General features: G+C 55.4%; 4 protein-coding genes across 8 annotated transcripts; 2 read left to right on the plus strand and 2 right to left on the minus strand.

Annotated features, from left to right (window-relative positions):
* Nucleotides 1–96: 96 nt before the first annotated feature.
* Nucleotides 97–12,955, minus strand: sympk (symplekin). Its single transcript, XM_088383095.1, has 26 exons — nucleotides 11,492–12,955; nucleotides 6,786–10,143; nucleotides 6,434–6,549; nucleotides 6,294–6,359; nucleotides 6,115–6,168; nucleotides 5,948–6,021; nucleotides 5,743–5,869; nucleotides 5,372–5,621; nucleotides 5,059–5,229; nucleotides 4,750–4,989; nucleotides 4,510–4,661; nucleotides 4,282–4,432; nucleotides 3,902–4,097; nucleotides 3,674–3,824; nucleotides 3,368–3,603; nucleotides 3,212–3,293; nucleotides 2,877–3,138; nucleotides 2,648–2,808; nucleotides 2,437–2,545; nucleotides 2,259–2,359; nucleotides 1,916–2,006; nucleotides 1,700–1,801; nucleotides 1,441–1,628; nucleotides 1,125–1,301; nucleotides 702–1,004; nucleotides 97–539 (listed from the first exon to the last, which is right to left on the minus strand). Exons 3-26 carry the CDS (start codon nucleotides 6,494–6,496, stop codon nucleotides 240–242), a joined length of 3,807 nt encoding a protein of 1,268 aa, XP_088239221.1. The 5' UTR covers nucleotides 6,497–6,549; nucleotides 6,786–10,143; nucleotides 11,492–12,955; the 3' UTR covers nucleotides 97–239.
* LOC148393764 (solute carrier family 35 member F5-like) lies at nucleotides 7,208–11,108 on the plus strand. Its single transcript, XM_088383102.1, has 15 exons — nucleotides 7,208–7,405; nucleotides 7,664–7,808; nucleotides 7,949–8,098; nucleotides 8,158–8,220; nucleotides 8,322–8,406; nucleotides 8,489–8,682; nucleotides 8,756–8,837; nucleotides 8,942–9,029; nucleotides 9,108–9,172; nucleotides 9,237–9,341; nucleotides 9,414–9,573; nucleotides 9,656–9,746; nucleotides 9,809–9,963; nucleotides 10,034–10,121; nucleotides 10,555–11,108. The coding sequence occupies exons 2-14, from the start codon at nucleotides 7,671–7,673 to the stop codon at nucleotides 10,113–10,115; spliced, it is 1,458 nt and encodes a 485-aa protein (XP_088239228.1). The 5' UTR covers nucleotides 7,208–7,405; nucleotides 7,664–7,670; the 3' UTR covers nucleotides 10,116–10,121; nucleotides 10,555–11,108.
* gpr39 (G protein-coupled receptor 39) lies at nucleotides 11,365–13,857 on the plus strand. The gene is made up of 2 exons (XM_088383111.1): nucleotides 11,365–12,564; nucleotides 12,639–13,857. Exons 1-2 carry the CDS (start codon nucleotides 11,796–11,798, stop codon nucleotides 13,019–13,021), a joined length of 1,152 nt encoding a protein of 383 aa, XP_088239237.1. The 5' UTR covers nucleotides 11,365–11,795; the 3' UTR covers nucleotides 13,022–13,857.
* LOC148393766 (uncharacterized) lies at nucleotides 13,840–25,611 on the minus strand. Of its 5 annotated transcripts, none has more exons than XR_015859866.1 (13): nucleotides 25,065–25,611; nucleotides 21,795–21,920; nucleotides 21,158–21,248; nucleotides 20,968–21,102; nucleotides 20,781–20,849; nucleotides 20,671–20,709; nucleotides 20,452–20,583; nucleotides 17,884–20,375; nucleotides 17,708–17,795; nucleotides 17,566–17,623; nucleotides 17,463–17,494; nucleotides 15,454–15,543; nucleotides 13,840–15,391 (listed from the first exon to the last, which is right to left on the minus strand). XR_015859866.1 is itself a non-coding variant. In XM_088383096.1 (13 exons), coding segments are annotated over exons 3-13 (3,576 nt in total). In that variant the 5' UTR covers nucleotide 21,248; nucleotides 21,795–21,920; nucleotides 25,065–25,611; the 3' UTR covers nucleotides 13,840–15,389. The 5 variants fall into 5 exon arrangements, 4 of the variants coding, with proteins under 4 accessions (XP_088239222.1, XP_088239223.1, XP_088239224.1 ...); XM_088383096.1 differs by lacking the exon at nucleotides 17,463–17,494 and adding an exon at nucleotides 15,790–16,170; XM_088383097.1 differs by lacking the exon at nucleotides 17,463–17,494.
* Nucleotides 25,612–25,679: the final 68 nt, after the last annotated feature.

Genomic DNA, 25,679 nt, shown 5'->3' on the forward strand with positions numbered 1-25,679 from the left:
TCTTCTACCAACCACTACCCTCCAACTAGCCATCAGTCAAGACTGCGCTGCAAAATGTCAAAGAAATCAAGAAGGAAAAGCATGTGACAATGTCTCTTATTTTGTTGATTTATTGTCGACCGCTGCGGTGGGGGTGTGGAAACAATCCTGACACTCAAAATCAATTTTATACAAGAACAAAAGGAAGAGAAGGAACATTATAGTCTACAAACATTTTTTTTTCTTTTTTTGAGCGCTCTTCATTTAGCACCTTCACAGCCACTCCCAATGTCCTGTTTGGCATCTCCGCCCTCGTCCTCTTTCAACGTCTCCTGGGTCTCGCAAGGTTCAGCTTCTGAGGTCTCCATTGGCTCCTCAGCTGGTTCCGTTTCCGGCTCTGGTTCGGGTTCAAGATCGAGCTCGGCTTCAGGTTCAGCTTTTGGCTCAAGTTCCAGTTCAGGTTCGGCTTTAGGTTCTGGTTCCACCTCAGGTTCGGCTTTAGGTTCTGGTTCCACCTCAGGTTCGGGTTCAGGCGTTTCATCGGTTCTCGCCATCTCCACCTAATGGAATTCAGATTGGAGTTAAAGTCTGTTTTTGCGAGGTGAGTCCAATTGACCCATCTCGGTCACAGCGTTAACAAGGAGATCCGTCTTCTGGGCCGAGGGATGTATGGCCACACGCGGGTTTGTTAATGGCATTCACATCAGGAAATTGGATTTTACCTGCAAGGTGGCATCGACGGTCTCCTGGCTTCTCACTGGATCTGCTTGATCTTGCTGCTGCTCCTGCTCCATAGGCTCTTCCTCCTGCTCCTCCTCCTCCTCCTCCTCCTCTTCCCCCTCCGTCTCCACATTAGTCGCGAGGGTGCGCATTTCCTGCTGCTGCGCTCGCTCGGTGCCCTCGGCCGTGAGGTCGGCAGCCCTCTCCGTGTGGGGCGCCTCCTTCTGCACGGGCTCCGCCGGCTTAGCCGCGGCTTTCTTGCTGGCTTCCAGGACGGTCATGACGGAGGCAGGGATGTGAGCTTGCTGTTGGATTCACCAGAAAAAAAGATACAAGACAATGAGGGGGGGGGGGCCACGATGTTGCGAAAAACGATGTCGCGTTTGGAAGCCGTTCCAGATGTTTGGGCGGGGGTCGGTCCTTGCCTGGTGCGGCGTGAAGGACCGGACGTGGTGCAGCAGGGGCTCCCTCATCTCCGGGCAGCGTTCAAAGACGCCGGCGAGCTGGGCGGGAGGCAGCTGCAGGAGGACGCTGTACGACTGAGGTCTGGTCCTCTGGCAGCATTTGACAAAGCCCTCCCACACCTTGGGATACTTCCACACCTGAGGAGAGAGGAGAAAAGAAAAAAAAAAAAAGGATAGCCCTCGTGTGACCTTTCACATATTCTACTCGCCAAGCCACAGGAAGCAAGATCAAGGCCGAAGCAGAAAAGGCCTTAAAGGAGCCGTGGGCAAAGCTGACCTGCTTGACGATGAGCCTGGACAGGATGTTCATGACGAAGCCGCAGAGGCGCGGGTACATGCTGAGCGACTGGATGACGGTCCGCATCAGCAGGATGGGCAGAGGGCTCTGCTCCATCAGCTGCTGCATCACCACCGCCAGAACCTCCGAGGTGTAGACGTTCTTCTCGCCGAAGCACAGGTTGGTGGCTGACGAATTGCAATTTGACACATTTCAGGGCGGCCGGTCCAGCGTCTCGGGGCTCCTCCCGACTTCTAACCTTTGATGATGGACTTCATGTCGCATTTGGCCGAGTCGATGTTGTGCAGGGCGATGAGCAGATCGCCCGGCGTCAGAGGGGACACTGACGAACTTCCCTCGCCTGAAGGACAACACGCACAATAAAGCGCACTGGCACCGGTCGCTGAAATGGCCTCGTTGCCTCGGTCTCTTCTGAACGAGCACGGCAAAACGGATTGACGAGGGAGCATCTTACTGTGCTGGGTTCCCAGGAGCCGGTTGAACACCTCCTTGACCACAATGGGGTTGAGTTTGATCAGCTTGGGGAGCGCCTGGATGACTTCATTCTTCAACACCAAAACAAAGGCGAAAAAATGTTTCACTCAAATTTTCCAATCCTTTGTTACATTTAAAAAATATACCTCTAGCAACAAGTAGAAAGAAAAAAAAAAGGTCATCATGGACTTGATCAAATCAGTGGTTAACACATTGATGGTAAATTAGAGCAAAAATGTTTTGAGACTTGACGTGATATTTTGCATGCTTTTATGAAGCAATTGGTCAAATGACATAAAAATGTAAATGGTCCAATTTGTTACCTTTTCGAGGCCGTTGATGACCGGGATGAGGAAGCGAACGTCGGGCACACGTTTATGGTAAAGGTCCCGCACCCGCTCCACCAGTTCCGGAGACGGAGGCACTGCAAAGCGCAAACATGCTTTATACTTTGGCCGTCTCAAACCCGCCGTCGGTCCGTCCGTCCGTCGTCGGGCTCACCTTTGTCGGTGAGAATGTGCAGGCAGCGGGTCACCAGCGTCTCGGCACCCTTGGGGCAGTTTTCCACCAGAAGCAGCAGCTCGGGGGAATTCATGCCCATTCCGCGGATCTGCCGGCCAAAGACGCATCCCGTGGTTATTGCGGAAACAGACGTTGGCAAAAGGCTCAGAGGCGGGCGGGCGGCCGGGCGGCGAAGGCCATTTTGACGTACGGGGAGTTCGATGGCTCGCAGCACGCTGCGCTTGATATCGGCGATGGCCTCGGTGTAGACGGACGCCAGCTCGTGCACCAGCTTGTGGTTCAACGGCAGCAGAGACAAGTAGAGGAAGAGACACTGACGCACCGTCTCTTCGGTCCAAGGGGACGCCACCTCTGCGCCATCGAGCAAAGGCGTCAGTTTGCGAAGACCTGAAACGGCGGTGGCGGCGGCGTGCGCCCACCTGTGTCTTTGTCGGCCCCAAAGAGCAGCGACGGGGGGTTGGGGTGCACCAGGAGTTGCATGTAGTTCAAGGCAAACTTCTCAATGTAGTCCCGGAGGTGCTCTTTCTCATACATACGCTTCAGAAAGGCCAGGGCCGTGGAGCGCACTTTTTCCTTTTCATGGGAGCTGAGATCCAGAAGCACGTGAAGGTACTGGAACTGCCTGGAGGGCCGCTTGACGATGAGCTCCTTCAGCGTGGTCATGCCTAAATAGACGCGCGACTGCAACGAGACGACCGGGCCGAGCGTTGAGCGGACGGAAGGCGGAAGACGGAACAGCCAGCGACCGACGCACCTCGTCCTCGCAGTAGCGCCGGATGACTTCCAGCGCCGACTCTGTGATGATGGGAGCTTCCAGGACCAGTTTGGTGAACAGCCTGACGCGCAACGAGGACACGGGTTAGGCCAGCCCATGTTTGGGCGCGGTGTCAGGAGGCTGTTTGGCGCTCACCCGTCCTTCTGCTCGGGCTTCTCCTGCAGCCCGGAGAGCAGCGTGTAGAGGCACTGGTCGTAGCTGTCCAGCAGCCCCGACGGCAGCTGGCTCAGGTACGTGTTGTACTCTTGATAGAGCAGCGAAAAGGCCAGCTCGCTGCGGCTGCGGATGTCCTCCAAGATGAAGTGCAGCACGTCCTCCTTCATGATGCCCTCGAACTGCGTCACCAGCTTGGAGAGCAGCTTCACTCGCACCTGGCAAAAGACGCAACGAGCCGCTCGTTTCTCCCCGTCGGCACTCGTGACGACGTCGCGCGGGCCTTACGTGGGACATGCCGCTTTGAGAGATGGTCTTTTCGGAATGAAGGATGCGCTTGATGGTTTTGGAGGTCAACTGCTCAATCTGCGTGTCGGATAAAGGCTGGATCACGTCGGACAGCCTGAAGACTTTCTTCCTGCCGCTGGGCCCCGCCAATCTGCTCCGCAGGGAGACAAAGAGAGTCCAGAAGAGTTCTCTTTTGCCATTATTTTGGCCGTTGCTCGCGCCTCTGACTTCGTTTGCGCCGACGGAAGGATGGGCTCGGGAAGCCTCTTGGTGGCGGGGACGTTGGCGGCGGCCCTCCCTTTTTCCGAGTAGCCCCCCACCACCGAGATGGCCTGGCCCACCATCACTTTGCGCTTGATGAGCGAGTCCTTGCCGCCGTCTTCGTCGCCCGCCTCGTTCTCTCGCGCCTTGCACTGCTCGAGGCCTGCGCGTGCACCAAAAACACACTTCAAAGCCAAATCACGCCCCCACATTTTGACTCCTACGGGTCGATGCCACGACACTTCATGGATGGTCGGCGGCGTTAGGTCAGGTCCGCTCCAATTCACGCGCATGCTGCTGTTTTGGTTAGCGACAGAGGTCGTTTTGACAAGCGCGGTTGGACCGACCTGGCCCGATCCCAGCCGCAGTCATCTGCGTGGCCATCAGCCGGGCCAAATGTCTGATTTGAGCGTCGGTGCCCGCCGACTCCACGGGCGTGTACGTGGCCTGGAAGGACGCCGGCATGGTGTCGGGCAGATACACCATGCTGATCAGCACCTGCGCAAAGAGACGGCGGGGTCGGGTCAGGTCGGGGAAAAAAAACAACGTGAAGAGGGTTAGGGTGGGGCGCTCACCATATTGGCCACGTTCTCCGCGTTGAGGAGCGGGCGCAGGAAGTCGGCAGTGAGGTCGATGGCGGATTGCGCCACCGGGACCGGAGCCGGCTTGGGCGCCGAAAGAGGGGCCGGCTCCTCCTTGTCCTCGTCGTCTTCCATCAGGGTCGGCTCTGAACGCCGACGCAAAGCCACTTTAATACCGGCAGCCGAAGCGCAAACTCCGATAGGCGCGGCTTTGCGGAAGGGCCACTCGCTCACCCATCTTGACCTTCTTGCCCTCGACGTACTGCTCCTGGCGCGGCCTCTTGCGCTGCTCCCGGACCGGTGGCGTGGAGCGCGCAATCTCGCTCTGAGGCATGCCCAGGTCCAGCAGCAAGGTGCCGATCTGGCCCTGGAACTCCACGCTGCACGGATGCTTGAGCACGGCCACCAGGTGCAGCTTGAGGTTCTTTCGCACGCTGCTCACCTGTGACTTGGCCAGGGTGGGCGGAAGGTTGGCTGCAAAAGAAAAGAGCTCAAGCCACGGAACGCCCTGCTCCATCTCAGTCGCCGCCGCCTCCTCCTCACCGTGCAAGGTCTCGTAGGCCTGGACCACTTTGGACATAAACATGGGCCTTTGGCGGGCGATGGTGGCGAGGGAGCCCAGCGCGGTGGTCAGGTTAATGCTGGAAATGGCCGGATGCACCATGAACTTGAGCAGCTTGTCCAGAGCCGACTTTCCCTCCTCACACAAAACATCTAGGGAGGAAAACATGCCGACTTGGATTCAGAAGAGGCTATATCGGCGGGCCGGCATTCTAAATCGAGTCCAATTTCATCGCAGAAACGACCGAACGCAGGTCGGCGGCGCTCGGGCTCCCGGATCGTCGTCGATTCCTACCGTAGCGGATGTACGCGTGGTCCTTGGGCACTTTGTCCAAGCTGATATCGCTCTCCTGCCGCTTGGGCACATCCGAGTCAGCCACGCGAGGCGACAGCGTGACGATGAGCGACTCGGTGAATTTGATGGCGTGAGTGCGCACGCCGTCGTTCTCAGAGTCCAGCAGCGCCAGGACGTCGCCTTTCATCTGCGTCACCATTTCCCAGCAGGCCTCCTGCATGTCCGACACGGCTTTGGCTCGCACCAGCCACTGGTGGGAAAAGGCAGAGGACGATGAAACAGCCAAAAGCGGGAATATCTTTTCAGCCAGATAAAGCTACTGGGCAAAACCAGAGCAATGGCTACTATACAGGCAAGAAAGAAGGCCTTACCTGTAGCGTCACCTTGTACATCTGCGTGAGTGTGAGAATAGCTTTCTTCACCACGTTGACACTGTCGTCCTTGAGCAGCATGTTCAGGTTTGCGATTAGCCTGAGCAGCAGCTCGTTGTCACGTTTACTGCAAAGACAAACAACGTGACGCCAGGCTGCCTAAGCGCTTGTTTTACGACGCTCCCACCGCAATTCAAGCGCGCACCATGCTTCCTCGATGAAGCCGATGACAAACTTCCTCACTTCGATGGATTTGTCCGTCTGAAAGGCGATTATTTCCTGAAAGGTGAAGAAGAACAAGAAGAAGAAAAGAAAGGCTCAATTTCACATTACGATTGGGAGAAGAAGATCCATGCTCACGTGCGCCCTTACGTCCAGAAAATTGTCAAGGAGAGACGGATCTTTGTTGATGATCAGCTCTTGGACCTGGACAATAAAATGGAGGTGTCAAAAACAAAAGTTGCTGTTGGGGGATGTCTCCCATTGCACGTGAGGGGGAGCACGAAGACGATTGAGCTCCCTCGATTGGACTCTTGCAGGAGAGTACACACCTGTTTGAGCACGGCCAGCTTTACATCTGCGGGTATCAAGGCAGCCTGATTCAAAAGCTCCACCACCTGAAGGCAGACACGGAGCTCATTACATGTTCATTCTATATTTGATTATTATTGCTTCATAGACTCCTGTTTACCTTTTCGCTTGTGGTCATGTTGATGACACTGGGTGTCTCTCCGTCATCTGCGGAGAACTCCATCGTGTCCTTGGACTTCCTTTACTTACTAAGTGTATCACACCATATTCCCAATTCTGGTCACATAAACATAAAACCAGTGTCACGGACAGCCGTACATGAATTCAAGGCAACCGCGTGTAGGACGTAACAATGGACACAAGCTCAAAAACCATGTTTACGGCTAATACGCTAACTGGCGCCATGCTAACCATCAGGCACACAATTGGTCGCTGACGGCCAAGAAGCCCGAAATAACACACTCGCTAGTTGATACCGACACATGTAACGCGCCTTGATACGGTTGAAATACCTTCAATCGCATGAAAACCAAGCTTAGCTCTGTAAATGAAACAGGCACGGTTCGGCAGCGGCGTTTTTTGTCTTCTTCGTGTAGTAAAACGTGTAAGCCCGCAGCCACACTGCCTCCCCAGGGCACATTGCTCATTACACACACACACACACACGGTGCAGTACTTTGCGTCGCATTTCAACAAATAATATTACAGCTAGAGTCATAAATAAAAAACACAAATACAAGTAGTTTTTAAGCATTCGCGTCGCGCAACATCCGAATAATGATATATAGGAGCATTCCGGAAGTCTGTCTCTTCGCAGTTGCTCGTTCATTTGGCAAAGTATGTACCATTCAATGAAAACCAGTGTCCATAAAACACGAATTAAGGGCGTTTACACTTTCTTTTATCTTGAAGGTGGATCCGGGAAGTCATCTCTCGTTGCTATTGGTTACCTTGACGCGTGGCTCGTGGAAAAAATGGCGGCCATCGTCACCCAAAGAAGGAATTCAAAAATTCCCCACCTTTAGTTTTAACGAATTAAGCGGCGGAAAACTTCAAGAAAAAAAAATCTGAAGGAATATCATTTGCTTCCCCATGCTGGCTGAAAAGTAGAAGGCGTCGCGAGCTACTTCAGGTTTGTCTCGCTATGTTTTGTCAACAGCTGTTGAACGAAGTGCTGAAGCAGCTCTCCTTGTTTACAACAACACGTCTGCGCCCTTAACTTGCTGCCATTGAGATAGATAGATAGATAGATAGATAGATAGATAGATAGATAGATAGATAGATAGATAGATAGATAGATAGATAGATAGATAGATAGATAGTAGTCAAACGCTCCATTCTGTCGTTTCTGCTGTTTGTTTGTTCATTTCCATCTTGTGTGCCTGCGCAGTGTGGCGATGGACTGCATGCTCATCATGAACCGGATGGGTTCTCTGGGTAGCTCGGCTGCAGCCCAGCGGAGGCGCATGGCCCTTGGGGTGGTCATCCTCCTGCTGGTGGACGTCATCTGGGTGGCCTCCTCCGAGCTGACATCAGTGAGGGCCACGTTGGCACCACGAAGCTTGATTTGATATCGATCGATCGATCGCTCGCTTATGACAACTTGACTGCTACCGATGTGGATCTTGAATCTTGAACCTTCCGGTGAATTGTCTTCTTTCTGTGCCCGTTGCAGTACATTTTCAGGCGGCAGGAGTACAACAAGCCCTTTTTCAGCACCTTCGTCAAGACATCCATGTTGGTGCTCTACTTGCTGGGCTTCCTGCTGTGGCGGCCCTGGAGGCGGCAGTGCACCGGCTCGCTCAAACGGCGACACGCTTCACGTGTAAGCGGAACGGCGAAGCCGAGACGTGGTTTCCTATTGATTTTGGAATGTGTCCGCAGTTTGGCGATACGGAAGCCTACTTTGCGCCCTGCGCCAACGACACCGCTGTCAACGACGGCTTGGTATGTCCAAAGTCAGCTCTATTTCTCGACCAATTTCAATAAATGAAAGGCCAAAATGCAACTTGCGCGTGCGTGTCAACGGTGGTCTCCTTCTCACGCAGAGCGAACCGCTCTACGTGCCCGTCAAGTTTCCGGACGCGCCCGCCGAGCTCTCCAACGGCTCCATGGAAACGAATCGCCAATCTGGTGAGTGTTGTTTTCCGTGGACGCGGCCGGGCGGGAGGGAATGCTGCTTTCTCATTCACTCGGGTGTGCCTTTGTGTCCCAGCGGCCTGTAAAAAGCAGCGGGTGCGTTTCAGCGACATGACGGAGGTGCGGCGGCTGCCCTCCACGCAAGCCGTGGAAGCCAAACTGTCACGCATGTCCTACCCGGCCGCCAAGGACCACGAGGCTGCGCTGCGCGCGGCTACCAAGCTGAGCGTCCGCGACGTGGCCAAGCTCAGCTTCTTTTTCTGCTTCGTGGTGCGTCCGTTTTGATTCCATCAAGCCATCCAAAGATTGGTCACCGTGTGCCTTTTGCTTTGTTCCCGGGCAGTGGTTTCTGGCCAACCTGTCGTACCAGGAGGCCCTCTCGGACACACAGGTGGCCATCGTCAACATTTTGTCGTCCACCTCGGGTGACTCCCGCTCATCGGAACGGGCGCCGTGCTCGCTCGCTCGCTCGCTGGCTCGCTCGCTGAAACGCCCTGGTGTGTCTCCCTCCCCGTGTGCGTGCACGCAGGCCTCTTCACGCTCATCTTGGCCGCCGTCTTCCCCAGCAGCAGCAGCGACCGCTTCACGTTGTCCAAGTTGCTGGCGGTGGCGCTGAGGTCAGACACGGGCCAACGTGAACCGTTGCCGAGACGCGCGCTGTGCACTTGACATCTTGTGCCCCCCCCCCCCTTTAGTGTGGGAGGCGTGGTCTTGGTCAGCCTGTCAGCCTTGGAGCGGCCCGACGACAAAGGCGCCGCGGGTAAGTCCCCCGACGACAAAAGCCGCGTAGAGCCAGCGTGAGTGCCGCCGGCGTGTCGCCGCAGGTTCCTTGTGGTCCCTGGCCGGGGCCCTTTTCTACGCCGTCTACGTGGTCATGATCAAGAGGTGGGCGGATGGCGAGGAGAAGCTGGACATCCCCATGTTCTTGGGTAAGCTCCGGCCGGCCGCATGAGGCGAGCCGGCTAGCCTGCTAGCTAGCCGGCTTGTTTTGCGCCAGACAGGCTTTGTGGGGCTCTTTAACCTGCTGCTGCTGTGGCCGGGCTTCCTGCTGATGCACTACGCCGGCTTGGAGGCCTTTGAGATCCCCGGCCGGCTGGTGTGGACCTACATCTTGCTCAACGGCCTCATCGGGACCGTCCTCTCTGAGTTCCTGTGGCTCTGGTGCGGGCTCCGCCGCAGCGCAGCGCCGTGCCGTGCCGCGCCGCCGTCTTGCGTCTCAGGGCGCTTGTTCTGGCCTCCGCAGGGGCTGCTTCCTGACTTCGTCGCTCATCGGGACCCTGGCCCTCAGCCTCACCGTGCCGCTCTCCATCATGGCCGATATTTGCATGCAGAAGGTGACAAGCGCGCTGCGCTGGCAGCTGGCGCACGCGGGAACAAAACATTTTGGGCCTTGCAGGTGCGCTTCTCCTGGCTGTTCTTGGCAGGGGCGGTGCCCGTCTTCCTCTCCTTCTTCATGGTCACGCTCTTGTCCCACTACAACAACTGGGACCCGGTGACGGTGGGCTTGAGGAGACTCCACGCCTTTGTTTTTCGAGCACATCGTGTTCACAGGTACGTACGCTCGCAGCCGGCGCTCAAAGCGAATTTGTAACGCTTCTCGTCTCGTCTCGTCCTCCCCGAGGCTCCCCGAGGACCGAGAGCTGTGCGAAAGCCTTCTCCCTTTGCACGCCGTCTCCATGAACCAAAGAAGCCCGTGCTCGTGATCTGCTGTGAGTCCGACCGCTTCGCTTCCTGAAAAAGAAAACAAAAAAAAGTTGCATGTCAACGCAGGGCTGCTCTTCATCTGACCAGAAGCATGACTGTCTGTTTGTACAAAGTGCCGATAAGGCCCGTGCTGACATTCGTTTGAAGGAGGGAAGGGGGATTGGGGGGGGGGGGGGGGGCAGCGCTCCAGACCGCTCGTCACTTTGTGTTGCTTGAATCACGTTGTGACTCAGCTTTGCTCACACGCTGGCGTTGATGGAAAAAAAGGTCGGCGGGCGGCCGAGCCGCCGGGAGCCTTCATCGTCCGACTCCCAAAAACAAAAGGTCTGGCCCATCTGCTCGCCACTTGGACCAATCTCGATTCGATTCCCAACACACGTTGCGCCGTCTTCCTTTCCGCAACGCGTGCAAGCTGTTGATCTTTTTTTTGTTTCCCAGGTATGAAAAAGCTGCTCGGCGTCCGCCCAGCCGCCGCAGAGACGATGGAGCCGGCCCGTGCCTCTATTTTCAATGCTTCAGTGTGGCGGTGGCAGCGGCAGCGGCTTTTGACTTTTTGACTTCAGTGGCAAGCCAAGAGGTCCGGGCGCCGGCGGAGGACTGGAGCGGGACTCGTCACGCTTCCTTTTGCTTTTCCTTTGGCGAGATTAAAAGAAAGGACGAGTGCAAGCACAACATCAATTTTGGGGCCGCTGTCATTCCAGACTTTTTATTGGGTAATAATGAGAAGAATTTGAAAAGATTTGATGATGAACCTACCAGTATCGTTTCCTGAACGGGTTCAGCACTTTACCTTTGGGAGAAACGTGTTCCTTCTTCTGGTGTGACGCGGCGCCGTTTGTTTGAAAACACTTGATTCCAGTTTCTTGTCGTTTTGCCTTGATTGTTGGGGGGGGGAATGCCAATCATTTCTTTTTGTTGACCATCATCTTGTTCTTTGATTTGACGGATTCTCCTTCTCGGGTTCAACACAATTAAAGACTTTTTTTTTTAAATTGCTGTCGGTGGGCATTTTCTTATGGTCAAATGTAAATACTTGACAGACTTTGCAAAGTCGCTTCATTCCATGTGTCCGACTCACTTTTTTATCTGTTTGGAATCTTGGCTGGCAATCCAAACTGACTTACGAATCATGCGCTAAAGGCGAGGCGAGGCGCTCATGATAAGGAAGGAGAGCAAATCTTTGTCATGGCGTTTAATGGTTAACTTGGCTGCTTTTGGGGGAGGAATCAAGCGAGGGCGGGAGGGAGGCAGGGAGGAGGACTTTTGTCCAAGCGCAGCCCCCTGTTGAAACAATTTTTCATGGGCAAAAACACATAGAGGACTATTTCAGGGGGTCCTGTGGAGACAAGATGAAACCTCTGGTGTTAGGACTCACGTCAGAAGAGAGCGTCCTCGCCGCCCGCCGGTCCCGGTTCTAATCACGGCGACTGCGCCCAGAAGCTGATAAGACACAATCGATACGAGCAAAATCTAAAGCGGCGTGGAAGAGGAGATAGCCGAATGAAGAATTTGGCCCAAGGAGCTGCCGCAAGTCTTTAGTCCAGCACGCTTTTGGCGAGACGGTGCTTGTTCAATCGCAGGTCAGTGAAAGAACGTCTTGAAAATTTCATTCAAACAAGAATTGAGTCTTGAACTCCGGGGAAGCCTATGGTCCCGGTTCTCCGCCCACCCACGGCAACATGGACGAGGAGATAGGCGAGGAGAAAGATTGGAGGCGGCTGGAACCCCAGCGCGGCGTCAAAGTCTTCCTGAGCGTCTTGTACGGCCTCATCCTGGTGACGGGCATCGCGGGCAACTCCGTCACCATCCGAGTCACGCAGGTTCTGCGGCGCAACGGCTACCTTCAGCGGAACGTGACGGAGCACATGGTGAGCCTGGCCTGCTCGGACCTTCTGGTTCTGCTGGTGGGCATGCCGGTGGAGCTCTACAGCGCCATCTGGTTCCCGTTCAGCACAGCGTCCGGAGGGGACGCCGCCTGCAAGCTTTACAACTTTGTGTTTGAGGCGTGCAGCTACGCCACCATCCTCAACGTGGCCACGCTTAGCTTCGAGCGCTACGTGGCCATCTGCCACCCCTTCCGCTACAGAACTCTGCGCGGGCGCCGTACGTCGGCTTTGCTGGCCCTGGCCTGGCTGCTGTCCGTTCTGGTGGCCCTGCCGCTGCTGGCGGCCACGGGGACGCAAGGCCACGTACCCGCGCGGGCCGACGGCCCGGTCCAGAACCTGACCTTCTGCACCAATCTGAGGGAGCGCTGGCTGATGTACCGAGCCAGCGTCTTTGTGGCCTTCCTGGTCTACGTGCTGGTTTTGGCCGCCGTGGCTTTCATGTGTAGGGCCATGATCGTGGTCCTGAGAAAGTCTCTGGGCTCCTCGGACGGGAATCTCAAAAGGCCCCGGCATGAGAGTGAAAAAGTGAAGATGGCCAGGAAGCAGACGATCGTTTTTCTGTGTAGGTTTTCGGTCGACCCGAGCCGTCGCCGCCGCCGCCGCCGCCGCCAGTGATTGGCGTTTGTGTTCCCTCAGGCTTGATCGTGGGCTCCTTGCTGGTGTGCTGGTTCCCCAATCAGATCCGCCGGCTGATGATGGCCGGCGCGCCCAAGTCCCGCTGGAGCGCGGCCTTCTTCCACAGCTACATCGTCCTCCACCCGGTGGCCGACACCTTCTTCTACCTGAGCTCGGCCCTCAACCCCTTCCTGTACAACGTGTCCTCCCGCCGGTTCCGCCGGGTTTTCGTGCAAGTGCTGCGCTGCCGCGTCGGCGTCCGGCACGTCAACATGCGAAGCGTGCCGTCGGCGCCGAGCTCCATGCCGCTGGCCGACGGGATCCGGTCCGAAGAGGAGCCGCGTGGGAAGGGGCGTGACTCGGGAGCAGAGGCGGAGACTCTCAACAAGGACTTGATTTTGTAGGAATTGACAGATTTATGCCATATGCATGCTCAAATGGCTTGATTGTTGCAAATTGTTGCCTGTCCAGCGTCGTGTGCGCCAGCCAATTGACCCCCGGGCACAATTCAGCCAATCTCACAATGATCAATCTCTTCATTGACGACTAATCAAACCTCTGTGTTGATCTCGTGATGCCAGTTGGTACAAGTGGTGCGATTCAATGCTCTTCCGCCAGATGGCAGTGTGTACAATATTTCTACCTTTCGTGCAAGCTAAAAACAAATCAAGTCTACTTTTCACACTGAGTAAGCTTCTTCGAGATCAATACTATACAACACTCACAAGGGCTTTCCGCCGTTATTTTTTTGGGGATGGTAAGAATTGTCCATTGAAAGTGGAAACTATCTTCCTTGGCCAAGCAAAGATAAGGAAGGAAACGCGTTTACGTTTCAGAGCACCGTCCGTCTGCTCCGGATTTGTCTTCTTGCTTGCTTTTTTTTTTTCTTCCACTTGCTGTCTGCTGGAATGGCCAATTTGAGTTCTCGCAGCTCAACTCATCCTCCACGTCTTATTTTTTTTCGCATACATTTAAGCAGACTCCTCCATCAGATCAGCCGCCACCATCAAGCGGCATACATTGATTCAATGACTTTATTTAGTAAGCAATGATTCTCATAATATGAGCATAAACTAAATTCACTTACACATCGAACCTTTTTTCGCCCTCAAAACTCGGTTTGATTAAGGCCTGTCCTATATTTGCCTGTTTCATCCTGAAGATTTGACCCCACTTTGCGTAGCTTGAGTTGACCCCTTAGAATAAACAGAGCAAATAAAAATTCAGGTCAAACAGGAAACACTTTATTTGTTATTTTTTTCCCCTCCAAAGTAAAACAAAGCAATTTCATAAGTGATTAGTGCAAAGGAAACGATCACCAAAAGACATCATTGTGATTAGCCATTTTTTATATATTAAAAAAAAAACATCAATATCAGGAAGTTACAATAAATGTGCAATAAACTGACAAGTCCACCAATCAGTGCAGTGAGTAACAAATACGAGGTAAATGTTAGAAAAATACAATATGCATACTCATTATAATGAGCCTTTTCTGGGTGTTTTTTTTTTTTTTTTGTACACGACCACCACAAGAAGAAGAATGCCGAGCTCAATCTACCCGTATGTCGGTGTTGCCACTCGCTTCCCTGATCAATAAAAACCGCCTCACGCATTTCTAAGAGCTTTGTGTTGCTACGGGTATAAATAGCACTGCTATTTTCTTTTCTCTCCAACATGCATATAGCAGGTGAGCATAGTTTAAGTCACGAGGTAAATAAGAGGTCTAATGCTACCGTTTGAATATTTCTCCCCTCCAACCTTGATATGGCTCAATAGTGGCCCGATTGATGAGTGAATGATCATTTGGTGCCAATGGACAGTGCTTAGCAAATAGAAAAAAGGTGGCTTTGGGACATTTTCACATGACTCCATTCTTTGCGGCTCTCCACACGGTCTGTCCAAAGTGGAAACGTGGGAAATTGGCTTGTTTGCAACCTGAGCCAGCGCTCTGCACTTTCCCCCGCCCGCAAAAGCGCACAATTTTTACAAGCCAAAAAGCTTTTCTGGGTGTTTGGTTCTGCGCAAGCAAAGGGTGGAGCCAGACGCACACACGCAGGACTATTCAACTCTGCGCAGGCAGCAAAAAAATAAAAAAGGACTATTTCATCAACAAGGTAACAGAGGCAACATGATTCAACAGCAACAACAACACGCAAAAGTAAGATGGAGCCAAAGCAGGCGCCTAAATACCAGCAAAGCGACGAGCACACCTGGACGAGACCGCCGGCCCGAGGGAGCCCATTGGCTCCCTCCCGGCTGACGAGAACAGGTGCAAAGCAAAAGCTAACCGGGCACACCTGGACGAGACCGGCCGCCCGAGGGAGCCCATTGGTCCACCTGACGAGAGCGGACGCAAATGCTAAGCAGGTGACGTCGCACCAAAAAGGATGCGGGGAAAACGTGAAACCAAACCAAATGTAGCAAAAAAATCATCAAGGCCAGGCAGCAAGTGGGCAGACAAAGTCAGCAATCCTGACACAAAAGTTTGAAGGACACGTGCTTGCAATTGGACCGGAAAAGTAACCAAAATGCCACGAGGAGCTTGTGGCAAGAATGCAAAGCACACCGTTCACGCCGCCCGTGTGCGCAAGCAAGCACCATCTCTCTCCACGCGAGCTTTGCCTTCTTCGCATTGAATCCGGATTTGCAAAAGGTCACAAATGCAAAGTGAGGAAAAGCGACGGCCGCAAGCTCCTTGGCAGGCGGCGGGAGCGTCCGGCCGGGTCCTCTGGCGGGCGAAGCTCTTCGACCACCGCGTGGAGTCAAAAGCTCTGGAAGGCAGACAGCGAGTGAAAAGGAAGTCGCGGGCGGCGTTTGGTCTTCGTGGTCTTACAGTTGGCCAGCTGCAGCCTGCTCTGCTCCTTCTGCTGGGCCGCCCTGCTCTTGCTTTTCATGTAGGTCAGCCTCTTTGCCTCCATTTCACCTGGCAAAAAGCAGAGCGCAAATGTGCTGCGGGGATGCGCCCAACTTGAGCCAGAGGCCACGGCGTTAGTAGCAAAAGCAAAGCGGCCATCGTTTGGGGACAAGAATGCTGAAATACGGAGCAGCGGAAGGGGCGTCCCGGCTCGACCGCTCATACCACGGATCACCTGCCGGCGGGTGGCGTGAACCCAAAGGTCCCGCTCGGCGTCCCCGAGCTCCGGTGGCGGCCGGCTCTCCTTTACTTTACCTTGCGGCTCTCTCCGGGTTGCGTCGCGGGGATCGCACACGCGCTGGCGGTGGCGGCGGCGGCGGCAGGCAGACGTCACAACGGCTTGAGGTTGGGCTCGGAGGAAGGCCACGGAGGGGAAAGGCGGCGACCGGTCGGGGGCGGACAGAGAAGGGGGCGCACCGTGGTCCCGAAAAGCCGAGGGGATCCTCCAGCGGGGGAGCGGGGACGCCTCCTCGCCGGAGGAGCCCGCGACGGGCGGCTGGGGTTCGGGCCCAGGGGTTGATGATGATGAGGACGACTTGGGGAGGAGGTGCAGGATGGAGGAGAAGAAGGAGCAGGATTCGGGGAGGGGGATGGTCCCGATTCCGCTGTCCAAGGTTCGCATCTGGCGGCCGTACCCTGGGGCACAAGCACAACGGTCGGCGGGGGGGAGGGAGGGGAGGGAGGGAGGGAGGGAGGGGCCGGCGACACCGCTAACCGGCTAACTGTGGCTGAAGTGGCTGGCACTGAATTCCGTTCTTTAGCCACCCGCCATTATTTACATCACCAAGACGGACAACACTGCATTGGCTTCGACCTCGTTAATCCCCCCCCCCCCCCAAAAAAAATCATCATTTTTCTGTTGCGTTTGTGTCACTCTCCAAATAAGCAAAGGACTTGTCGCCATGGCGTGTCATGAACTTTTTTTTCTACCAGTGCCAATTGACACGGAGGCTGGAAAAGAGCCAATTGCAGTGAGTCCACTTGAACCACGCTGTCCGTCCGTCCGTCCGTCCGTCCGTCACGTTTGACATTGAACAACCAGCATGCGTCCACCACAGCCACCATGGAATGCACCATGCCTTCAAATCCACACCGCATTTTCAAGTTGGATCCCTCCGGGTGTCAACAAATGCCATTTTCTCAGCTCAGCATCCGACAATTAACACGACGAACTGCGGCCAGACAAAATCAACCTTGCTGTCGGCGTAAGAAGCAGGAGTGAAGAGCAAAAAGTAGGCACAGCTCGAAATACATATTCCAATTGAGCGGCCCTGCCATTTGGTGGCCGACGGTGGAATTACACCCAAAACCGCCGGCCCCAATTTGACGGAATCTGACCCTGGGATCCGCCACGCCGGGGGATTCCCGTACATTGGTTTTCACGTGAGCAAACAGAAGCAATAGGATGACGACGTTTGCATTAAACGGAAACATTAGCTCTCCCTCTTTGAAAGGGGGAAAAGATGCCCAAGAGTCTCCTGCGCCGCCGCCGCCGCTGCCACCACATGACACACAAAACCACGACACGAGCATCGAAAGCACGACTGGCGATGGATCTAATTGAACAATTAGATCCAGAATGGGCTCACCCTGGCAACATATGAGGAGGACAATGAGGCAAGGCGAGGGAGGCAATGCGTGGACAACATGCCGCCGGGCTGAGCCGAGCCGAGCCGAGCCGAGCCGAGCGTTACCTTCACAATGCAGACTGGCCGGATTGCTCCCGAATGGCTCCTGTCACCATCGTAAAAGTTCACCTTGTCTGCGGGACGCCTCCCGCACGCACGCACGCGCGCACACACGGCGGGCCCGACTCCAGCAAAATACAAATAAGGCTCAAGCGCTTTCCCCCGTGTCGGAAGCAATGCAACGAAGCAAGTAGCAGAGGGAAACTTAGTTGGGTTAGTACTTAGGAGGCCTGGACTTACAGCAACATTTCAAAAGTGCTCTTTACTTCTTTCTGCAAAAAGGCAAGAAAGCCTCAGTGAGACTTCCCAGAGCCACGGTTTGCTGCGGCCGGAGCCAGCTTACCCGTGACGGCGTCCTGCAGGGCGCTGGCCATCAGGGCCGCCTTTTCCCCCTCTCCTCTCTGGCTCGTCACCGAAAGCAAAGAAAAAGAAAAAGGCGAGGTCAAGCACGCTAGCGGAAAGAAGCTCACCGCCGCTTCCGTCACCTGCGCGTCCCCGATGATGTCACCGCGCGGGCAGGGCACGGCGATGCACGCTCGCACCGCATCGTGCGACTCTCTCCTTCCCGCTGAGCTGAAATGGCAAATGGTTAGCGCCCATCCCGCCTTGGCCATTCTCGTTTAGCCAAGGGAAGGACCACGACGACAGCGACACGTCTCACCAGTCTTTTCCGTCGCTTTTTCTCCGCTCTCTCTTCTTGTCCGTCTTGGTCTGCTTCCCCCCACCCAGCAGCGAGCTCATCTTGGGATCCCGCTTCTCCTCTTTGGCCTTGGCCACGTCCGTCTTGGCCGGAAGCTTCCCCTTGCGGAAACCGAACCAGTTGGCCAAGGCCGATCCGGACTTGTGCTTGACCTGGCTGCTCCTCTCCTGCTCCTGAGACTTGTGCAAGTTCTCCTCGATGCCGAGCATCACCTTCTCCTCGATGGCGGTGACGGCGCTCCGCCTCTCGGCCTCTTCGCAGACGGGTTCGCCGAAGGCGCTGCGGAACTGCTGCTCGATCTGCAGGCGTCTCTGGAGCCTTTCGCCGGACGAGCCCGGCCACGGAGGAAGCGCCGGGCCTTCCTCCATCAGGAAGTTGTTGAGGAGCGATCGGTTCAAGGGGCAGTGGTAGCTGGCGGAGCAGCTCACGCTTCCCGGCAGAACGTCGCCCAGGGAGTTGAGGGAGCTCCCGGAGTGCGTTTTGATCTGAGTGCGCACCTTGCCGGAGCGATTGAAGCCGGGGCGCTCGGCGTAGCGGGCGCCAAAGCTTTGGCTCCGGGCCTTGGCCCCGTTCATGCCCATTACCGGCTTCAACGGGGGTCTGGTGGACACCGAGACGGAGCGCTTGAAGAGCCAGCCTTCCTCGTCCAAGCCCCAGTCCGGCGTCACGCCGCCGCCGCCGCCGCCGCCGCCGGGCTCGGAATCCAGAGAATTGCAACGGGTCTCCTCCGTCTTGCGTTCCTTCATCACGTGCGCCTCGCAAATGTACGTCTGGTAGCTTTGGACGCCTTTGGCCCACGGCTCGGGATCCTCCCTGTTCTGCGGACGGGCGAACGTGAAAAAGGTAGCGCTTTCCGCTCCCGAGATCGCCTCGTGGGATCTGGCGTTGGCGGGAAGGGACGTTTTGGCAGCTCTGGAAGCAGCACTCTGGCAGTTGGCGTAGTAGACGTCGGCGTACGTCTGAGGCGGGACTTGGGAAAGTTTGGGCTCGCTGATGCTCTGCTGAGACCTTTGCAAAACGTTGGGCTTCGGCGCCACCGTTCCGCCGTGGTACGCGGCGGCTCTCCCGACCCCCGGTTCCGATTCAAGGTGGGGGGCGGCCGGCGGCGGCATTCTGGGCGAATGGCCGTTGAGGACCACTTGATTGTCGGCTGAAAAGTCGCTCTGGCGAACGGACGCGCTCTTGCCCGCGGCGGCGCTCGGAGGACCGTTCACTTGTCCGGAGTCCGACGCGGTCCTGAGCAGGAGCGAGGCGGTCCGACACGGCGGGAGCAGGGCGGGCGGGGAGCCCGGCTCCGAAGAGGCCGACGGGTCGGCGAGTCGCTCCGGGTGAACGGTGGCGGCTTGCGGCTGTGCCGCCGGAGCCTTTGAATCTTCACCGTCGGCCGTCAGTGACGCGCTTTTGACCGGCGACGCCAGCGGGGAGCGCTGTTGCACGCGCTCCAAAGACTTGGAGTCGTCGTCCTTTTCCGCCTCGTGATTCAAACTGTGCGCTTTTCCGTGACTGGCCCTTTTGTTGGGGCACCCGGACTTGTGACCCGGGATGAGGTTTTGATGCAGAGGCGAGCGGACCTGTTTGTGCTGTTCTGCTCCGGCGTCGGCGCTCTTGCTGCGCAGGATGAAGGCCTTCCTGGCCGAGTCGCAGAGCTGCGCTTTGGGCTTGGGGTTCCTGGAAACGCCCTCGCCGTGGCGAGGGACCTCGGCCGAAGAGCTGCGCTGCCGGGCCTCGCTCACGCAGCTCAAAGCTTTGGCGGCAGAATGGCGCGCGCCGGGGTCGGCGTCTCTGGCCCGGGAATCCGGGCGGGATTTGCGGTCGCCGGATGGTTCCGGGTTGTTGTTGCTGTCGCTCAAGGTGACGCCAGAGATGTGGCTTTCCGCCGGCGGGTGCTCTTTTATGTTCTCCGGTGCCTCTGCCGAGAAGATGGCGTTGTCTGTGGCGGTGAGAGGTTCTTCTGCCCCGCGGTGGCTCTGGACTTCTCCTGACACGCGGCCACCGGATTCCTGACCGATACGCCAGTGGTTGGCGCTCTCGTGGCTGATGCCTCCGTTCACATTTTTGTTTGTCCCCGACGGGTTCATTTTGACGCCCGGCAAGGAGATGCCCTCGTCGGACGCAGTCGTGCGGTTCTCCTTTGAGACGCTGCTCTGAAGACGCTGGAGGTCTGCCGGACGAGCGCCAAGGGGGCCGGCGCTGGTCTCGGGGTCCCAGCCGGCGGCGCGCTGCGTTGCAAGCATCATAGTCATCGCAGTGGCTCGCTGGCGGTGACCTTGGGAGTGTCGGAGGCGGTTTGTCACCTGATGTTTGGACGGGCCCCGCCCCTCCGCCCACGTGCGCGATCCGGCACCGGACGACGGCAGACGGCCGCCGCCTCTGCTGCCACGTGGGCACGTTAGACTCAAGAGGCCGGGCCACCTCCCCACGCCGATCGACACGTTTCCATTCCTTTGGATTTCCTGGACAGAAGAAAGCATTTGATTTTCAACCAAACAAAAAGTGGACTGATGAAAAATGCCAAATCCAAAAGAAAACCTGTGGCGGCGGCGGCGGCGGCAGACTCGGGGCGGTGCCGACTCGCTGTTGGAAGAAGACGCTCAGGAGGCGGTTCTGCTGCTCCAAGTCAAAGACACGCGTACGCAGCTTGACGCATTCCTCTTTCAAGTCCTGCCAAAAGCACAAGAGGGAGGACGTGGCAAGAGCGGAGAGGAGAACATCGCCAGAGCGAACACTTGAGTCTCCAACTTGGCGTACCTTTTGAGCGAGGAGAGCCTGAACCACCTGGTTGGCCACCTGCGGTCACAAACCAACGGTTGAGTAGACCTCTGACAGGGCGCCTCCGCCTACCGTGGGCGGTGTCCTACCTCATCTAGGCAGCGTTCGTACTGCTTCCTCTGGTTGCGGTTTTCCAAGGAGAGAGCCGAGTTCTCGGCCTGCGAGAGCCACAAGGACACCGGATGAGAGACCGCCAGCGCATGGGCGCTGATCATCAACCGGAGTCGCCATCGTGACCAGCCTAAAATGGTTTGTCGGAGGTCCGCCGAGTCGCACCTCCAGAGCTCTGAGGCGCCGGAGCACGGAAGCGCCTTCGTCGGAGTCCTCGTCCGGAGCCTGCGGCGACGTTTGTGAAGGCGCCGGAGCCTCCAGGCTGTCCTGCTGCTTCCACATCTCCTCCAAGAGTTTGTCCTGGAAAGCAAAGCGCAGATTTGGCCTAGGTGGATTGCGTCTCGGTCTTTTGTACCTTATATGCTTTCATCAGGTCCAGTGGGTCCACCTTGGGGCCCTCCGATGAGTCCTGGTTCTGCAGGAGGCTTGGCGCGCTCTCCTCCATCCTGCAGAAAGAAGAACGGGACCTTGTCATTTTGCCGTTTTCTTTTTTTGACTCATCTGAAAAGCGGCTGCATTGAATGTCATTCATTTGACGCCTCCTCAATGCTCATGTGTGCTTGATGAAGGGCTGACTTTTTTTTTTTTTTGCAATATCATCCGTCCGTCCCCTGATCAGGCTCAACGGTTCTGTGATCACTCGTGATGGCTTGGGCTCATGTTGAAACGCAAGCCAGCCATCCAGCCAACCAGCCATCCAGCCAGCCATCCAGCCAGCCAGCCAGCCAGCCGCAGTGTATTTTTAGAAATCCATTTGCATTTGAAGGAGCAAAAGCGGAGCCAAGTTGCGTGGTGCGCGTCGCTCATCAAATTGCTCAACGTGCAAAACAAAGCCAAAGACTTGCTGTAAAACGCTTTGGTTACAATTGACAGCTCCTACGTTTGACTTGATGGCTCTGATTTTCTCCAACTTCCTGTTATTCGGTGAGCCATTTCCTCACTGCTATGGGGTGTGTTTGCCGCTATGGGTGCACGAGGGGCAAAGGTTTTACCCGGCCGGCCGGGGAAGTTCTGTCGCAGCGTCACCGTCTGCCAGAGCCTCCGCCACGGGTCGGCCCGCTTCCCTTTCCTTCCCTCCGTCCGTCCGTCCGTCCTTCAGCTTTGCTGCTGATTGCTGCCTGCGCAAATGAATACATTGTTGTTGATTGGAAATGCGTTGAGAATTGCAGAAGGACTGAAATACAGATGTTGGTGAACAGGAAGAACCATTTGGGTCACATTCCAGTCCGTCGCTGCTGCCAGCTTGATGGTTTGTGATCCTGGAACTTACTGTCATTCGGAAATCGCCCCGGCGTGTACAAAAGGATGCATTGACACGGATAGGCCTTTGCAAATGTCCATTAACGTGATAATAGTTGCTTCCCTCACAATGAATCCAGGTCAAGTGCCGTGACACTTAATTGCGCCTCTGGCCGCTTCCGACTCACTCCGACCGACCCATTTACTCCACTCGGATGCTCGCCGCACGTGAACTATTGCCAAGTTAACACCACGTAAATAAACAAGACTCGGGGAGACAAATCAAACACCGACCAGGAAGGACATCTCCTGGCAAACGCTCACCGTTTAGTCTTGAAGAACAAGATTGAATAGCACTGCTGCCTAGTGGCGCTTAGCGGGAACGGTCGCACGGACATCGGAACCGACTCAAATACACGTGGACGTTCACACGTGCTCCTAAAAAGCCGTGAGTTCGGGCCCACGCTGAAGCCCCTGAAAGGCCATCGCAAATGAAGACAGCCATTCCAAGGGAGGCTTTGTAAAATTGCAAATGGCCTCAGGTGCACGTGCGAGTCACTGGCAGTGACGCTTGCCAAGGAAGCGCTCGCCGCCTCTGCTGACCTACAAATCATTTCTGGGACAAAGGACATGCGAGTTCACTTCCAAATCATTTGGAATACCGTGGTGAACGGGATGACTGCGATGTTACAATTGTCACAAAGTCGTATCTTTGCGCGACTAACAGGACACCGACTCGTTTGTTGGGCTCTGAAGACGAGACACGTTGTTTGGAGAATAAAGGCAGAGGTGCGCTCCAAATGTCTTTGGCACACGACGGAGCCTCGCCTCGGCTGGAAGAAGAAGAGCGGGCCGCGCTGCCTCCGCCGGCTCGACCGGGACAAATGTGGACATTGATGGGGCTTCACAATGGGCGGCAAACAAAGGCGGCACGCGCTGACTTTGGGAGGGAGGCCCGATTATACGTCTTACTACGCCGTTAAAGTGGCCATTCAGCCGCGGACGTCGGAACCAACGGGGACGGTTCCCCCCAGGGCATCAAGTGCAGACGCTCACGTTTCAGCAGCTTCCAAATGGGTTAGCTTGTCCCCAAACTACGAGCGGATTCGACTCGGCCCGTGCGGAACGCATCAATGGCCGTCGAGCTAGCATGGTCTCCATTTGAAACGTGTCTCTTTCAATGAATTGACCGTAACAATGGTTTCATTCAACAACATCGTGGCATCGAAACAATGTAACGAGTTAGCTCGTCTTCCAACAAGTTGTTGCCGTCAAAGGCGGAGCGGACGATGTCCGTCTTTCACTTTGTATTTTGCTTGCGATTGCTTTTGGCCTGCCTGCTCGCCTGCCTGGCCGCTGATATTTTTAGCGCTTTTTGAAGATGGTTGATGTTAGAGAGGTTGTTACCCCGCTGAGACGACGTTACGATTCTGTCGCTCTCGCAGTCTAATCTGGTCCCGCCGCGTGTTTTTATTTCTGGAGTTCAATCTTTGAGCGAGAGCTATTTATTGCTGATGTGCTTTTAAAAATACACGTCTCTTTTTTGATTGTGCTCACACTGAAGGCCAACAATCAGGATTATTTCAGGTAGCACATTCATCTTTTAACATCTGTTGTAAAAAGGAAAGAAAAGGATTTGGACCAGTCCCTTCGGGACACTTTGGACATCGCTAAACCTTGGTCGAATTCATTGAACCATTTCATTTAGCAACTCAACGTCGATCGAACGATGCCGCCACGTCGACCGACACCTGCGAGTTGCAAAAAAGCCCCAAAACGAAATGCTGTGCTCCGATGCAGACCGACTGGGCCGGCCGCTTCTGAGCTCAGGTCCGGTGGCAGCCGCTCGCCAGAAGCACTCGCTGGGAGCCTCAAAGAACCTCCGGGCGAGCGCTGACCCCCTTCAGGGCTTGATTTTGTTGGGAGTGAAACTTTCCAAGAAAGCGCCACGCCAAGAAGTGGCCCAAAAAGCCTGAAAGTAAAATGGATGGCCTGCCGGCTGGACCGTTGCGATCAACGTGTCCTGCGGGCGGGCGGGCGGGCGGGTCAACTAGCCTGCAGGAGACAGTCAATTATTGATGCGGGGCTTAGCTTAGCCTACTTTCTCTGCGACTTCGGGGCAAGCAAGCAAGCAAGCAAGCAAGCAAGCAAGCAAGCAAGCATGCCGATTTGTTGCCATGCGTGCGTGCCACGTCTACCTGTTTGCGTATTATGCATGCAGCGGCGCAGGCTCGGCCCAAACCGTTTCAATGTGGCCGCAGCGTCTAAATGGAGGCTTTGGTAAGACGTGGAAAGACTCGACTTGCTTTGTGCATGGCTTCGATCTGGGCCATTTTGCCAGCGGGGCCAAAATCCGGCTTCCCGAGCCGGATTTTGCCTCAGCGAGCCAGCAAATCCTCCAGTGTCAAAAGTCAATAAAGGGCTTGCTACTTTGAAATCTTCTGCTTTTCCTGCTTCAACTTTGACGTTGTGATTTGGAACAAAGTGCGAGTGTGACTTGTCAAAGTACGGCTGTTTTTGTCAAGATTTTTTTTCTTGAAAAAGATTCTTCTCAAAGCAACTACTATGATGTATGTTTATATGACAACATTAGGACAAACTTAAAGGCTTACTTGCATTTTTTTCTTGATACATAACAAGCTATTGAAAAATGCCACGTTGCATCATAACAGTACGTCTTTTTTCTTGGGGGAAAAAAAACAACAACTCTCTTCTCCAAATTGTTCACCCATTCATGATTTTAACAAATAAACAAATATGAATTTGTCACGTTCGTGTGTGTGTGTGTGTTTTTTTTGTCTCTCTAATGGAGTTGGCTTTTTACCAGCTGCACGCGCACGCACGCATACGTGACATCACAGGACCTTTGCACCTTTTCGGGATGTGACAATTATGCCATAGTATGTCTGCATTGGCGGATATCAAAGCGTCGACTTGTGCTTAAGCTAAGCTAAGCTAAGCAGAAGCAATGGGTTGCTTGCCGCACATCATGCTCCTGCTCCTGCTCCTGCTCCTGTCCTTACCTCGTCAGAGATGGACGTTACATCCCCGAGCGCAGCGGGTAATCTGGGTCAGTGGCGGCGGCGGCAGCAGCGCATCCATCCGGGCCCGCCCGTGCGGACGCCCGCATCCGGCATCAGGAGCATCTGGCAGCAGGTGCTCGCATCCTTGCGCACAAAAAAGAAGGGAAGGAGAGCAAAAAATATGGATGAGGGGGAAGCAGAGAATGGGGATTCTATCTAGCAGGGCTCTGCCAAGGACTCAGCAGCTCCGCTCCGCTCCTCCTCCTCCTCCTCTTGGTGTTCTTCCTCCCCCCCTCGCGCTCACGGTGCCTAATTTGCCGCTTTATGGCTCTATTTGTGTCTCCCTGTGATGCTCAGCCGCGTTTCCACCTCGCCGCTCTCTCTCTCTCTCTCGCTCTCTCTCCTCTCGCTCTTTGGGTTCCTCAGCTGCCCAGAGGATGCTGAACATGTGTGGATGGCGGGGGGCTGGGCCGGCTCGGAGTCGAGGGCCACGCTTCATAGGTGGTGACGCGTGTGGAGCCAGCGCATTTGGGGGGCATGAAAATGGATTGTTTGTTTGTTGCATGCACTCCCACCTCCCCTCCCTTAACCCAATTTTGCAGTCTGACAAGAGAA

This window comes from Syngnathus floridae, chromosome 8 (assembly GCF_059516105.1).
Source record: "Syngnathus floridae isolate MCC-2025c chromosome 8, RoL_Sflo_1.0, whole genome shotgun sequence".
In the NCBI taxonomy this organism is placed as follows: Eukaryota; Metazoa; Chordata; class Actinopteri; order Syngnathiformes; family Syngnathidae; genus Syngnathus; species Syngnathus floridae.

Coding starts and splice junctions, on each gene's coding strand:
- sympk (XM_088383095.1), bottom strand. CDS start 6,496: ATGGAGTTCTCCGCAGATGACGGAGAGACACCCAGTGTCATCAACATG. Junction 5,870..5,947: donor GGCTTCATCGAGGAAGCATG/GTGCGCGCTTGA, acceptor TTGTCTTTGCAG/TAAACGTGACAACGAGCTGC. Junction 4,433..4,509: donor CGGAGAACGTGGCCAATATG/GTGAGCGCCCCA, acceptor CTCTTTGCGCAG/GTGCTGATCAGCATGGTGTA.
- LOC148393764 (XM_088383102.1), top strand. CDS start 7,671: ATGGACTGCATGCTCATCATGAACCGGATGGGTTCTCTGGGTAGCTCG. Junction 7,809..7,948: donor CCTCCTCCGAGCTGACATCA/GTGAGGGCCACG, acceptor TGCCCGTTGCAG/TACATTTTCAGGCGGCAGGA. Junction 8,407..8,488: donor GGAAACGAATCGCCAATCTG/GTGAGTGTTGTT, acceptor TTTGTGTCCCAG/CGGCCTGTAAAAAGCAGCGG.
- gpr39 (XM_088383111.1), top strand. CDS start 11,796: ATGGACGAGGAGATAGGCGAGGAGAAAGATTGGAGGCGGCTGGAACCC. Junction 12,565..12,638: donor GCAGACGATCGTTTTTCTGT/GTAGGTTTTCGG, acceptor GTGTTCCCTCAG/GCTTGATCGTGGGCTCCTTG.
- LOC148393766 (XM_088383096.1), bottom strand. CDS start 21,247: ATGGAGGAGAGCGCGCCAAGCCTCCTGCAGAACCAGGACTCATCGGAG. Junction 20,850..20,967: donor GGCGCCTCAGAGCTCTGGAG/GTGCGACTCGGC, acceptor TGGCTCTCGCAG/GCCGAGAACTCGGCTCTCTC. Junction 20,584..20,670: donor AGGCTCTCCTCGCTCAAAAG/GTACGCCAAGTT, acceptor TGCTTTTGGCAG/GACTTGAAAGAGGAATGCGT.